Source organism: Lineus longissimus, chromosome 6, assembly GCF_910592395.1.
Source record: "Lineus longissimus chromosome 6, tnLinLong1.2, whole genome shotgun sequence".
NCBI lineage: Eukaryota > Metazoa > Nemertea > Pilidiophora > Heteronemertea > Lineidae > Lineus > Lineus longissimus.
In genome coordinates, this window is record NC_088313.1 from 4,775,014 (window position 1) to 4,790,373 (window position 15,360).

The 15,360-nt window shown below is 40.1% G+C and overlaps 3 protein-coding genes across 3 annotated transcripts in view; 2 read left to right on the forward strand and 1 right to left on the reverse strand.

The window, feature by feature from the left end:
• On the forward strand, positions 1–9,425 carry LOC135489469 (serine protease HTRA2, mitochondrial-like). The gene is made up of 8 exons (XM_064774835.1): positions 1–15; positions 3,624–3,766; positions 4,364–4,577; positions 5,230–5,424; positions 6,549–6,581; positions 7,090–7,204; positions 8,052–8,238; positions 9,126–9,425. Exons 1-8 carry the CDS (start codon positions 1–3, stop codon positions 9,289–9,291), a joined length of 1,068 nt encoding a protein of 355 aa, XP_064630905.1. The 3' UTR covers positions 9,292–9,425.
• The window catches only part of LOC135488935 (attractin-like protein 1), a 116,948-nt gene that overhangs the window by 67,541 nt on the left and 34,047 nt on the right, over positions 1–15,360 (forward strand). The window lies entirely within an intron of this gene.
• The window catches only part of LOC135489122 (uncharacterized), a 19,328-nt gene continuing 13,377 nt past the window's right edge, over positions 9,410–15,360 (reverse strand). Inside the window, exons 12-16 of the mRNA XM_064774307.1 lie at positions 14,226–14,412; positions 13,083–13,350; positions 12,299–12,379; positions 11,769–11,881; positions 9,410–10,565 (exon numbers count right to left, since the gene is read on the reverse strand). Of these exons, the coding sequence (XP_064630377.1) occupies positions 10,350–10,565; positions 11,769–11,881; positions 12,299–12,379; positions 13,083–13,350; positions 14,226–14,412 (865 nt within the window). The 3' untranslated portion in view covers positions 9,410–10,349. The remainder of the gene's footprint in view (positions 10,566–11,768; positions 11,882–12,298; positions 12,380–13,082; positions 13,351–14,225; positions 14,413–15,360) is intronic.

The following is a 15,360-nucleotide window of genomic DNA, read 5'->3' on the forward strand; positions in this document are numbered from 1 at the left end:
ATGTCAAGGTTTTTGGTGAGTGAATTCGCGATCTCAAAACATTGCGGGTTAAGATGCTGGATAGAGACACTGAATGTAAACTGGAAGAAACAAGTTTAATTTGATGTGTTCATTTTCTCGCACGATAACAAAATACATGAAGCTCGCTTGAACTATGATTGAAAAATCTGGACATGTTTCGATCGATTAATTGATGGTGTTGCCAATGATGAAAATGATAATATTGATTTTTTTCTGCAAGTTTCTAATTTTTTGCTGTTGATATGGTTAAAGACATTTCGGAGTAAAAAACATTAAAATAGGTTTCTGCGTCAGCTTGTGGCAGATCCACTCACAGATCAACTTGGTTGACCTTGACCCGTCTGTCTTATTTTGTCACAACTAGTCCCTGATATTTGCAATTTGAATTTCAAATGTAGATAGTAGAATTTGCATTTTGTTTCTGAGATTATCATAGTTTCATGAATTTTGTTCACAAAGAAATGTCTGAAGATAGGCATGTTCTTATTGGTAGCTTGTGTTGGACATCCTAAACAGTGTCCACAAGTTTAAAGTTGGGTATAAAGTCATTAAAATGAAATTTAGTACTCGTAAATGAAATAAGAAGACCATTCAACACATGTACTGAAAATTTTATAACATTTGAGTGTATGAAAAGGAAATTTTATTATAAAAACGTTGGCCATCCTAAACATTGTCCACAAGTTTAAAGTTGGGTATAAAGTCATTAAAATGAAATTTAGTACTCGTAAATGAAATAAGAAGATCATTCAACACATGTACTGAAAATTTTATAACATTTGGGTGTATGAAAAGGAAATTTTATTATAAAAACGTAAGACTCCTATGGTCTTGGCAAGCCCTATCATTTCCTCGAGGTTGCAACCAAAATGGCAGCCGACAGGCTGGTTGACCTTGATACATTCTACAGACAAACCACTTGCTCATCTCACATACAAATGTTATGAAATGCTCGGGTAATGTGGAAAATGTCCTGCTTATTTCATTTATGACAACTAGTTATTATTTTGGACTTTAAACTTAAGATGACCCTCTTGTGTCTTGTAAATAAAGCTTGCATCTGTGGCCTAATCAACTGCACATTTTGCATCAAATGGAAATTAATAATTGGGCACATGCTGATTTTTTGAAGATGTGAAAAACTTACTGTTGGGTAACGAAAATCGATAATTGGGCATTACTGATTCTCTTAACAAATGTCGCAAATGGAAATCAGTAATTGGGCATTTGCATTTGCTGATTCTTGAAGATGTTCAAAACTTTCTGTTTGGAAATGGCTACAGCTCATTAAAGCCCTGCTCTACTGAGCTGAGAGAATCTGTATTTTGCACGATGTGGTATACTTGTGCTTGCTGGCAAAGTCGTAAAATCAAATTGAACAATTTTTTGGGTTGATGTAATCAAAAAGGAATTTGTATTTCCAGTTGAAAAGACGATGGGCACCACATATTATGGGGACTGTGGTCTTGCGTAGTTGTAGTTGTTTTGGCTACCAGTATCACCTGCAGCACTGAGGTTGTGACGCGAGGCACATTTTGCGAAGGCGACGAGTTCAACTGTACAGGTAGCAAGGACATCTGGTTGCCCTGCGAGAAACTGAAAACTGCCTAAGTTTTGCTGGTGTTTTATTTTTGTGGATGGGCAAGTCATTTGGATTTGGAAAAATAAAAATTGCAAACAATCCTTTGAATAAAAAAAATAAGAAATTACCTATGAATCCATCAAACTAAATATTGGAAATTATTTTCCAGTTATGAGGCAAATCACAAGAAATTTGGCGGTTGACAGTCTAGGGTCATCAAAACACCAAGCCAACTGCCGCCAAGAATGTGCCCTCATCACTCTCTTGTGTCTCTACCATCAAATTCACAACCTTGTCTCATGAATTTAAGTGGCCTTTTCAGAATCAAGAGTCCAGGCTATTCAGTCGGTGTTGGCAGTTGTAATGGCATTAATGCTACTGATACAAGTGAAATTTACTGAAAGAGTTGCTCAGTTGAGCTGACTCTGGTGTTGGTCTCTCATGTCGATTGCGCAACTGGGCCCTGTTTTCATAATGTAGATTAAAGCTTGTGTCTTGTAATATATATTGGCAACTGGTGTGCTAATCCTGCTATGTTTGATTCTTTTTGTACATGTAAACTTGCATTCGTGTAACAGTAATCAGTAACCTATAGAGTGTGTATCAGACTTGTAAGATTTGGTCCCAATGCACCGTCTTGTCTTAGCCTCCTTTGATATGCAAGTTTGATTCTGTTCATGGATATTTTAAAACTGTAATATTTTGTACAAAATTTCAAATGTTATACTTGTACAGGGAGACATCGTCTGGCTTTGGAACCAGAAAAGTTCTGTTGACACTATATTGAAAAATTATTAAAACAGTGTTAAATGCATAAAGAACTTCTTTGCTATTTTTATATTTTATGGGTACTACTTGGTGTGTACTAGTCATTTCAAGATTCAGTGTCGGACTCAGTACATCGAAGGGAGACTATTGCACCTAGAAGTACCCTACATGTCCCGCTTAGTAAAAAATATTTTTAGGATTCTCAAATTTGACCAACTTGCCCAAATACGTATACATAGACGAAACCGTCTTTCAGATATAAACCACAATCAAAGTGCCCTCACAGGATGCTTTATCTCCAGTATGAATCCCTCCCTCCGATGACTTGGGGCGCTGAATTTTTCTCGCTGCCCTTGGAACAGGGCATGGGGACTGTGGCCATCTTGTTCCCTGTCGCCGAGTTGAGGAAAACCCAGGACTGGCACCATGGAACAAGAAATCTTGTCCCATGATGCGACGACTTGAGTGATTTGTTTTAGGTCGTTGCAGCGACTTGAGCGATAATTTTTTTCTAGGTCACCGCGTTGGGAACAAAAATCTTGATCCATTTATGGAGTGAAAGGCCCTGATGTTCAGGATGGATGGATTACGGACCTCAACAGGGACAGGCTGTATTTAGCGCTGGGGGGAGGGGGGCAGCAGATTTGGGCCTTTTATGCGACGGAAGGTGGTGTTCTGCCTTCCATAGGACCAACTGACCCCTCCCCTCATAATTATACAAGTCCATTTGTTTTTCCCAGACTGGTGATCTATTTTGGGGTTTGCATATTTTATGATAATGAACAAACTCCCTCGTTTGGTTCAGTTCACTGAAGAATAGTTTAAGTCGCCACTAAGCAAAGCTAGTGTTTTTATTGATTTGCGATACGAGGAAAATTTATTTCCATAATAAAACAAAATTATTTGATCATTAAAACCTAATCTTGATGTTTAAACTTCCTAAGCATGGAACTCATTTATTTCCTTCTGAAGCCTATTCATGGGCTATTTTAACCTTATCCGATTGGCTATGTCAATGAATAGCCAATTAAAGATGGCCGCGACCATTTGCAGACAATGTTCCCGAATTTTTCGGCAAAATGTATCAAAATTTGCCAATAAAACCCAATATATACAGCAGAATAGTGCATATTTCAAACAATCCAAAGTGTGTCTATCTAATCACACAAATAAATTCGTACCAAAAGCTTTCAAATGGAAGCAATATGCAAGTTTGCTTGGGATCGGAGCCGGTTTGGGGATTTTTTTGCAGCGCCATCTAGTCTCCTCTGAAGTACTGGCAGCTGAGCCTGTGGATGATGACACCAGCTTACCCCCTTCAAAGAGACTCAACTTTATTGCTGATGTGGTGGAAAAGGCTGCACCATCGGTCTGCTACTTAGAGATTCGTGGACCGTAAGAAAGAGTTTTGCTTTTATTGTTTCTTCCTTCCCGATCGATAGATATCCTCACAACCACTGTGACTGTACCACCAGTCGCCAGTCAGAGTTGGTTGTTTGAAGCCAATAACTAAGGCCACAATAAACAAAAGAACACATGTTGACTTGTTTGCTGCTGGTTTTTTGTGTCCTTCAACGGCTTTCCTCGGAGTCTGACTCTGACTGATGATTCTTGTATCACAATATTGAGCATAATCAGATAATGTACAATACGATGTAGAACAGAGATCAGCGTGTTAATCCAAACATGCCAAAAGAGCCTGACGGATAGTTTTGTCTGTGTCGGACAGAATGATAGATTTTGCAACCTACAACCTTAAATGAGATAGGCGTACTATCACAAGAGCCGTGCATCCCTCTGGTAAATGGATGTTAGGTTAAGAATGTATAATACTGTACTTCAATTTTCTATTCATTGTTTTGAATTATGTTAAATTTCTTTGAAAATTAGCGTTTAAAACCTTGGTGTTTTTTGATTGAAAAGCGTCCTCTTGATGTTTTATCAAAAGTGGTAAGTCTATGTTCAAATTAATCTTGATATTGATCTTTGCAGGCATCCCCTCAGCAGACAAATGACAACTCTTTCAAATGGTTCTGGATTCATTATTCGAGAGGATGGCCTTATTTTGACCAACGCTCACGTAGTTGCGCCTAAACAAAAACATAACCTCAAGCTGACAGTGGTTCTCGGTGATGGAAGGAAGTTTGATGGGGTTATTCAAGCCTTTGATCCAGTAACTGATTTGGCAACAATAAAAATCAAAGCTGTAAGTTTCCCGTATCTGGCGTCTCTTCTTGAAATGACATGCTTCGCCTAATAGTCTCATAGTGTTGTAGCTAGGGCAGAAAAAACCATGCGGACAGAAAGGGCAGCTTCCAGCTTCAAAAGGAAATGCATTGGCCATTGATGTCAGGTTTACCTTTGTTATTTATATCATATTTTGCTCCCTTAAAGCACCTTATATATCACTGCCACTTTATTTTACCATAATTGTATTACGACCAATTTCATTCAGTTTTACCTTGAATTAAATGGTAACTCGTGTCAAATTTCACCATATAATGTTTTAGCTGTTTTTGACAAATGACTACGTCACTTTCTCATAAATCGGTAAGGTTTTCGAATCGAAATGCACATTTTCTAGAAATTGATGGTTTAATCCCGCCCGGACAGCTCGCTTCGATGCCGTTTTCGTTGATGACGTCACAACATGAACATTTTCGCGGTCGCGGTGGTTTACATTCAGCGATTTTATAATAAATCTAATCAAAAATGGAAAATTTGAGCTTTACATTTGTGATCAACAATTAAAAACGGACGTATTTCCGCAAAGTTGTCAATCACATCATAGTATCACTGTAAATCTGCTCACTTTTTTTCTATAATCCATCTGAATTTTTAGTTATACCTCTTTGCAGAGTGGATTGCCTGTCCTAAAACTTGCTTCGTCTTCAAACATCCGACCAGGCGAATGGGTTGTGGCAATGGGAAGTCCATTGTCCTTGAGTAACACGGTCACTTGTGGTATAGTCAGCTCGATAAACCGTGGCTCGAAAGAATTGGGTATACAGAACAAGGATATGGAGTATATTCAGACTGATGCTGTTATAAATGTAAGTCAGAATAGCTGTGTACTATCAAAGATAGACTGGCTTATAATATACTCTAGTCTAAAACCTCGAATTCAAGGTCTGAGGCTCCGCCCCCCCCCCCCCATTCATTACAATGGTTTTGAATGGGGATGGGCCAATAATAAGTCGGGTATTATTCTTCAAATGGAGTCGCATGTGTTATATCATAATCACACTCTGATCTTGGCTGACATTGACAGTGAAATGAAATCAACATCACTGGTTATGGTAGGCCCATTTCTTCTAATACATATGTAGAAGCAACCCATTGTGTCGATTCTTTAGAATATTCGATTCTTTAGAATATATTCATATATTATTATTAGAATCTTTACAATATCTTTGATATTAGGGAAAACTAAATTCATCATGACTTGCTCCTTGAAACCTCGAGGTTTTAGAATCCCTCCATTGTAATGAATAGGGGCGGAGCCTCCGACCTTAGCTTCTATTCAAGGTTTTAGAGTATTTTTTGTACAATCCCATGCAGCACCCGGTAGTGTTATGGCTGATGAAATGACAAAATCATTCTAAACCATCAGTTAATCGGTCCGTTACCTCCCCTCATTGGTGTAACTGAGTCCGGATCGGCGGAGTGGATCCAAGGCTTGAGAGTCAAGATGGATGAAATGACAGTTAGAAAACTAATCAAAACTAATATGTGACGACCACGGCAAAATGGGTCGCATGTTGCACAGAAGATGAGCCTAAAATGACACCAGGGCATAATAGAAGAAATTGATACACTCAGATTTCACAAAAGGCAGACAATAGTGAAATGAACAATCAGTCTGTCTCAACCTGTCAAACTCGAAGCAACATCCGACTCATTTTGCTGTGGTGGGTCACATATTTCAATTGATACTGGTAGTGCGAATGAAACATCTATCTCTGTATTGAGAGAGAAGTAAAACATATGGCAGTTTAGGGTGTTTCACTTCTGTCATTCAATGCTAATCACCTACTTCATTCGCCTGTACACTGAAGATTGAATCAATTCTCTCTAAAACACTTCTGGACATCACTTTGTAGATGTCCGTTTTATGTGACACATTTATGTCATCCAACTTGGCAATTGTAATCACATCCGTCATGTCTTCTTTCAGTTTGGAAATTCTGGTGGTCCTTTAGTCAATTTGGTGAGTGTTGCATGGTATGTAGTATGTAGTACAGTGGAACCTCCCTTAGCAGACACCTCTCTATTAATAGTAGATACGCTAGCTAGTGCTGGTTTCCTGTTACCAGGACACCTCTCTATTAAGGACAACCTCTCTATTAAGGACACTAGTTTTGGTCCCAAATTGGTAGTTTCTATTCAATTTGACCTCTCTAATCAGGACACCTCTCTATTAAGGACAGCACTTGCCAGTCCCGAAGGTGTCCTTAATAGAGAGGTTCTACTGTATGTGGTATAGAAACTTAATCCATTTTTGGACCAAGACTAGTGTCCTTAATAGAGAGGTGTCCGCTAAGGGAGGTTCCACTGTAATAATGGCTATATTAATGAGAAAATCATTTTGGTTGCAAATGCGAGGCTAGGATCATTAAAAAACATACTCCAAAGCCGACCGGGTAATTGTTGCTCAAGAGCCCCAAACGGTTAGGACAAAACATTTACGAATGGATTTTTTATCCTATCAATTTCAGGATGGTGAAGCAATAGGTATCAACACAATGAAAGTAACGACTGGTATCTCGTTCGCTATACCTTCCGACTATGCAAAACAGTTCCTGGATAAAGCCGAGATTCTTGAGAAAAGGAGTAAGTTTTATGGCCTACAAAATGGCTTGCTTGTTCATTTTTGATACGCGTAAGACGTTCCAATATCAGAATTTTGTGGTTGTGGTTTTTCTGGTTGAACCTAATACATTTTTGTAAGTTAACATCTTTCTGGCACTGCTAGATTAACCCAGTACTTGGACTTTGTTCCTTCAAATGAGTGAGGTAAGAACTAAGTTACTACTAAGTCAATATCTTGGCGTTCAGAATTGTCAAACAAAAGTGTAATTTTGCTTCTCCTTAGCCATCTATTTACTTTATATGGTTCCTACAGAAGCAGGCCTATGTCTCTGATAAACCTGGTCTCTCTTAATCCCCAGAGCTTTGTCTCCATTGATGCTTGTTTTGGCTATGTGGCCAGTTTCTCAGTGTCCCAGAGTGGATAGTTCTGGAGTACATGGTAATGTGTGATCTTGTGCATTAAAGGGACAATATAGGCAGCAGCTAGGCAGGCAAGATAAAGTTACACAAAGTCGCCAATAGGGGTCTCTCACATTTCACAATACGTTGAAATGATCTAACAATACGTTGAAATGATTAACGCTTGTACGAGCAATATATTTAGTGCTGAATCTGACATGACCCAGGGCCCTTACTGTGTATATTAGTCACCTGAAGATGGCCACATTAGCCCCTCTCCTCCTGCCTATAGTCCCCCTTTAATGGGCACCTTCCAAGTTTTGCCTGAAGCCTCCACTGGCCTGTCCCGAGACAAAGGTGGTGGTTGCCTCTCTACTATCCATGTAATTTTGCTAAATACCCCAATGACAGAGATTGTGCCTTCGTGTGAAGTGCACTAAAAGGATTCTGTTTTCATATTTTCTTTCAGTTGCAGCTAGAGGATCAGGATGGTTTGGTTCGAGTAAACCAGCAGAGCCAAAGCGACGTTACATGGGTGTGACGATGCTGACCTTGACCCCAAGCATTGTCAGCGAGCTCCGGATGAGGATGACCTTTCCGTCTGTTGAGTCTGGGGTGTTGGTCCACAAGGTTGTGGTTGGTTCGCCAGCATATCAGTAAGTCTTCATTTAACCATTCGAACAAACCTCAAACTAAACAGTACCCATTGGAACAAAACATCCCACTGCCGTATTGATAATATTATTCACAATTAATCTCATCAAAGGTGCAGTTTTTAAAACGCTTTTCATCAGAGTACATTCTCACTACTGCATGTATCATAGACATTACTCGGTCAATCAATCAAAATCAATCAATCTGTCAGTTAAACTAAAGTATGGATCCTCAGGGTGCCGGACTCCACAAAAGTGATCTACGACACCTTACAATGATTAAAGGCCTACGCCGTTCGTTAAAAAATTTGAATTTGTAATTGAATTTAAAAATGTCCAATTGCGAAAATACGCACAAAATTATATATTTGAACATTGCCGTTGTGTAGACTGATATACAAATACTATGAATACCAAGTTTCAACAAATTTGTATTCATAATAACTGCACTATGGCATTGTGTATTAGTGGATTTCTATTTAACTGGACCACAAGTAATTACGAACGGTGTACCCCTTCATGATGCCTCAAGAAGACAGACATCCTCACGATTGGTCTTAAAGTGAAAACTTGGGGATGAGATATCTTGGTTATTCGTACAAAAATGGCTTCCTTCCAGTCGGAAGCAGGATTATTGAAAAATCATCGATTGAACTGCAATAAACAACACACTTTGAATGGCATGTAATCAAAGGCCTGTCTGAAATTCAAATGCCCTGCCCAAAACTACCTCGCAACACTGACGAAGAATCATCGTCATAAAAACTCAGTATTAGCGTGATACTTCAAGTAGCAGCAGTGCGTGGAGGCAAGCAGAGGGATTATCCTCCTTGCTGGGTTCATTCCGAGCCCAAGGTGTCCCTTTTTTGATGGATTTGCCTTTTTTTCAGCGGTGGTGTTCGTCCAGGTGACGTCATCGTGAAAGTTAATGGGAATCCTGTAAAATCAGCCACAGACATTTACAAGGCTGTGGAGTCGTCGCAGGACTTGGATCTGACAGTGCACCGTGGCGATGCAACAGTCAATTTGACCGTTGAGCCCGAAGATGTGGAATGAGATTCAAAGAATTGATATCAAGCAGTCAAGGACACTTGCCGCATCGGGAGGTAACCGTCTGATCAGGAGGTCAGATCCGCCCGATGCGGAATATTTTTGAATTAAAACCAAGTCACAATTGTTTCGAGTAGCATTTATTTCTGTCAAAAATTGTGTATGTACAGTTTGGGTGATTGTTTTGTTGTCTTTTTTATACAATAATGTGCTTCTTAATATATTTGTGTCATTTAACAACTGCCTTTCTTCACTTTGTCTGAACTCTTTGTATCTTTTCTAACCGGCAATGTGTTTTTATATTCACCTATAAGATTTACATGTACTAAAATAATTGCAGCTGACCTATTTAATATGATAATCATCTTACATATAAGTTCTAATATTCAAACAATGAATCATTTTTCCATTATGCATGTACACACAAGTAAACCGTGAATTCCTTGCACATTTCGAAACATTTCAAAACTGAATTCGCTAAAACGAATTCACCATCTCATAAACATACTGGGTAGAAATACATTTTCAGCGTCCTATTATGCAGTGTCAATACTTGCATTGTATTATCACTTTAAAGTTAGCCAATCAGTACTACATCCTTCCAAGCACTGTTGTGGTGATAATGGCAACAATGAGGGTTAACACTACAATGTTCGTACAGTGGAACCTCCCTTAGCGGACACCTCTCTATTAAGGACAATCTCTCTATTAAGGACACTAGTTTTGGTCCAAAAGTGGTTGTTTCCATTCAATTTGACCTCTCTAATCAGGACACCTCTCTATCAAGGACAGCACCTGTCAGTCCCGAGGGTGTCCTTAATAGGGAGGTTCTACCGCATCATCAGTCGAAAGAATTACCAGTCTGTGCTTGTACATCCTCACAAACAATGCGTGTTTGTACTTCTACATCCTCACAAACAATTTTTTTTTTGTACTACACATCCTCACAAACAATGTTTTTTTTGTACTACACATCCTCACAAATAATGTTTGTTTGTACTTCTACATCCTCACAATGTTTGTTTGTACTTCTACATCCTCACAAATAATGTTTGTTTGTACTTCTACATCCTCACAAACAATGTTGTCGTGATAATAACCACAATAATTGTGAACACCACAAACATGATGCGATCAAACACAGTAGCGATGTAAATCCACCTGGCACGGGCACTTGTCGGATTGGGCGTGGCGTTCCCCTCGGAATCCATCAAAGCGAAGGTGTCCGTCTTCGCCGAAGCTGTCGAAACGCACATGATTTTGCCAATTCCGCTGCAAGCCTGAAATGATGATGAAGGGAATTGTTTTAAAACCTTTCAATTCGAAGGTTTTGAACCTGTTTAAAATGCCTTGCAACACACCGGTACTTTTGGTCCAGAGCGTCATGTCGCATGCTACGGTGAACTGATACACCCGTCCTGACGCAATGTATTATGTCATGACGCGTTACAATTAACTGCTTGACGTTATGTTATCTCAACGAATGACTCCGTAAAAAATGCTAGCAAACTCTGGTATGTCCCATCACAAAGTGGTTAAAAATGTCTTGATAATCTATTATGGAATGATTACCATCCAAATTCAAGGTTGTCCAAGGTTGTTCAAATTCAAGCTTGTCCAATGTTGTTCGAGTTTGCTGTACCATTGGTAAGTTACTTTGGACATTCTACCAACTGTTTGCGTACATATTTGGATGCATTTTAGGAGCTTCCCTTGGCAGTAACTCCTTTCCTACGCTAGGGCGTTCATTCAATATTTGCAGATTTTGTAATGAAATTGCATGATTAGTACTGAATGTAAATTTTAACATTTCATTATGTAGACAGATATACAAATACAGTGGAACCTCTGTTAGTGGACACCTCTCTATTAAGGACAACCTCTCTATTAAGGACAACCTCTCTATTAAGGACAACCTCTCTATTAAGGACAACCTCTCTATTAAGGACAACCTCTCTATTAAGGACACTAGTTTTGGTCCCAAATTGGTTGTTTCCATTCAATTTGACCTCTCTAATCAGGATACCTCTATTCAGGACAGCACTTGTCAGTCCCATGGGTGTCCTTAATAGAGATTTTCTACTGTACTACAAATACTAAGCAATTTGCATGCAGAGTAACTGCAATACTCTTTCACCAGTCTCCTCCACTGTCTCATTACAGAGACTGGTACTTGACGGCATTTTCCTTGTCATGAATTTGGGGGCGTCGGCTTCCGGTGTCCAGTCATTGTCCATTCCCAAAGATGGGTAACCTCGAGCCAGGTGAATAACCTGGAACACCAGAGCGCTCAGTATCGACAGTGCATCCACTGTATGCACTGAAAATGTATGGCTCGGCTCAGGTGAATCAGCGAGGCCTCCTACGGTCCAGGTTACCTTGACTGAGTAACTGCACAATGGCATTGTGTATAACTGCATTTCTATTTTCCTGGCCCATCAGTAAATACGAACGATGTACCCCTTTAATCTTTCAGTATTTACCTGAAATATGCTGCTGGGCGGGGCCATTGTGCACCCGATGAAAATGTTGTTGATCAAGGTGGTGATGAAGAGTGAAATGCCAACCATGATGAAACTAATAACATAATAGTAAACTGAAACAATACAAAGAGATTAAGATAGACATTATTTGAAACCAAGAACATCATTTTTTAACCCTTTCACTACTGCAGATATTCTGAAGTGTACTATGCCCCTGACTAGGGCTACCTGGATCCAAACTTGGCTTAGGAAACGTTTCATTGTAAAATAGCAGCATTGCCCAATCTTAGGGACGAGGTCTGCTCAAAAAGCACTACAACCTGTGCATTTCTGACCATTGCTCCATTTATAAACCTGGATGGTGTATAGCAGGTTATACAAAAATGCCTGCCTAGAGTCTCACGCTGACCGGGGGGGGGGTTCAGCCAGCAAACTCTCGACCGCTGGCTGCAGTCGCAGCCACCAGGCCACAGCGACTCCATGTTGTCATTGACTGTTCACTATGACCGAGGGCTTTTAGAAAACCTTACCCAAAATTGGCATCAGCGTAGTGTAGAGAAACTCTTCAAGGAAAGCAATCATTATCAGAAGACATAACATGATGCAAAAACCTGCAAGGCAATTATACTATCTTTAGTGGGTAGGTCCTCTTATCATGTACCTGAGTGAGTGATCATCTGAGAGTGTTGTTCTAAATTTGCCAAAAAATATTTGAAATTGTTCATGAAATGTTGAACATTTAAAAAAGTCTTTGTGATTGACCAGGATTTTGTGTAAAGCTCTTTTTCTAATTGCTGGATCCATCCCTGGCTCTTGTGTACCCCCACATCAAATCATAAATCACCAGGGTTTTATTATAGTTTGGTGTTCTTGAGCTGATATCGATGTGTCAAAAAGACCTGGTGGTCACTGAGCTGCCAAAAGTCGTGTGAAATACACCAAGAACTAAAGAAAACTTATAGAAACCCCTGTGTTCCTCAACTTAAAGGGACAACTTGGGCACGAGATATGTTGGTTGTCCATACAAAAATGACTTCCAGCTGGGCCGTAACTTCTCCTAAGGGGACAACTGAAACCCACTAAACTGCACTGGTAAATAGAACATGAGTGTATTCGTAGGCCCGTCTGAAATTTGCAAGTCATGTCCAAAACAGTCTTGCAATACAGACACCCAGTGGTAAGAAATATTTGGTCAGATTCAAAGATTATGGTCTGGTGGTATGGTCTGGTGATAAATGTAAGTATTTCATTTTGGTCCGGTGATCCACCAGACCAAAATGGGCAGTGGAGAACACCGACTTAAATGACACCTACCCAGGGAGGTCTTGTCTCCAGTTCCATGAGGCATTAGGAAGACCAGTGGTATCAGGAAGGCCAGCAAGATCCCTGGTCCACAGTCCAATAGAAAAACTCCATTCCTCTTCAGAATGATTTTGTACGTTATGTCCGGGTAGGGTTCCTCACAGCATGGGTAGCGTTTCACGTGCTTTGTTGCTGGTGCATCTAGGATTGTCCATTGGCTGTCCGCTACATAGTCACTGAAGTCCATTTTCTCTTTGGCATCAAAGAAGACCAGATCAAGCTGAAAAGTAATGGAAATGACAAATTTGGTAATAAAATCAGTGTCCTTAAAGGGGGACTATAGGCAGGAGCAGAGGGGCTAATTTGGCCATCTTCAGGGTGACTAATATACACAGTAAGGGCCCTATGTCATGTCAGATTCAACACTCAATATATTCCTCGTACAAGTGTTAATCATTTCGATGTACTGTGAGATATAATGACTTCATGTAACTTGATCTTGCCTGCCTAGCTGCTGCCTATATTGTCCCTTTAATAGAATGTGTCTTGTTTTTACATCAGTGTTTGCTATTAGGGAGATCCCATTCCACCAGTATCAATCAGTACTAGAATTATATGATTATACTAATATCAGTACCATGCCGACTAATCGGCGGTGAATATCAGTCCTAAAGTCTCCTCCTTTCACCGCCGACACAAAGGGCCAGAAAATCAGTCGGACGCACCATCATAAACGGGTGGCCAATCAAATTGCTCGACACAAAGCAATTGAATGATGGTCTGAATTGATAGTGCCAACCTCCGGATCAGGTTACCCTTCTTCAATACAACATGCAGTGTGTATTTGGGTCAGGTCAGCATCCCTGGAACCGTTACTCATTGAACACCTGGTCTTCAATTACGATGGCTTTCAGTGCATGTCTCGTGCGACAACCACGAGTGAGTGTAATGTAAGTGTTGTCGCGACATGGACGTATGGAAGGAAGGGAATGCAGGGAGACGACCGCTAAGGTAACAGCCCTTCCGACGGCCGATCAGGGGGAATTATCGGTGGTGAAGGATGGATATACGCACAATGACGGTGGATCGGCATGTATCAGAACACACTATTGGTAGCATTTTAGTTAAGACTGCTTCCTCCTTTTTGATTCATACCTTGAAACCATCGAAGCTCCAGGACCCAAACTTGAAATGACATATCTGTTTGTCCCATGGGAAATACGTCAAGTCCATGGTGCAGCTGGCTTTGAAGAACATGTGTGGGATGTACAAGACGTTACCATTACTCACAACGATGGCATTTGTGTCCTCTAGGACCGGATTCATGCTCTGGGGTTCAGCACTGAAATGTTAAAGAAAACCAATCGAGAAACGCTTATCAAAAGTTATGAACGACCCGGCCAAAATCTGCGACGAACTTTTGAAAGGCACTCCCTTTAATTTCTTGCCAGGAAAAGTAACTATGAAAGGTCATATTTCAACTAGTCCTTGTTCAATTATCAAAATTTCACTATCTTACTATTCACAGTCGAGCCATCAAGTTCTTAGTGGACTTGATCTAGTTCTTAGTTGAATTGCGTGTTTCAAGTTTATAGTTGAACATTGAAATTCATAGTTGTGAGCTGTCAAGTTCATAAGTGAACTGTACATGTCCAGTTCGTAGTTGAACTATCAAGTTTTTAGTTGAACTATATCTAGTATCAATTTAGGATCTTCAGGAAATGGAATGTTACGCAATGTTCCGCAAAATACCACTATACCTAGAAATAAATACAGTAGAACCTCTCTATTAAGGACACCCTCGGGACTGATATGTGATGTCCTTAATAGAGAGGTGTCCTGATTAGAGAGGTCAAATAGAATGGAAACAGCCAATTTGGGACCATACCTAGTGTCCTTAATAGAGAGGTGTCAGCTAAGGGAGGTTCCACTGTAGTATTTTTGCAGAACAAACAGTTCACGCTGTGATCTCTTGTAATGACACCACAGTTGAGAAAATGTCCTAAGGCACGCTTGTTATACAACTTCAATAGAGTTAGAGACATGACAGACCATCGGATGTGATAGCCCTGGCCCTATGACCTGTTTTTATACTTCAACAGCTGAGAAAATAGCCTTGTCAACTCTTGTTCTGCTACTACAGCTCGGGACTTCTTCTCATTCCCCCACAACCGGGTAACCGGCCCTGGGGCCCACCTCTTGGGGACCTTCATCTTGACATACCATGACAGCTGGGTAGCAGCCTCTGGAACCATCATTGAATTGTCACTGAGAACCCAACTTGAACTTC

Coding starts and splice junctions, on each gene's coding strand:
- LOC135489469 (XM_064774835.1), top strand. Junction 6,582..7,089: donor GTGGTCCTTTAGTCAATTTG/GTGAGTGTTGCA, acceptor TATCAATTTCAG/GATGGTGAAGCAATAGGTAT. Junction 7,205..8,051: donor CGAGATTCTTGAGAAAAGGA/GTAAGTTTTATG, acceptor ATTTTCTTTCAG/TTGCAGCTAGAGGATCAGGA.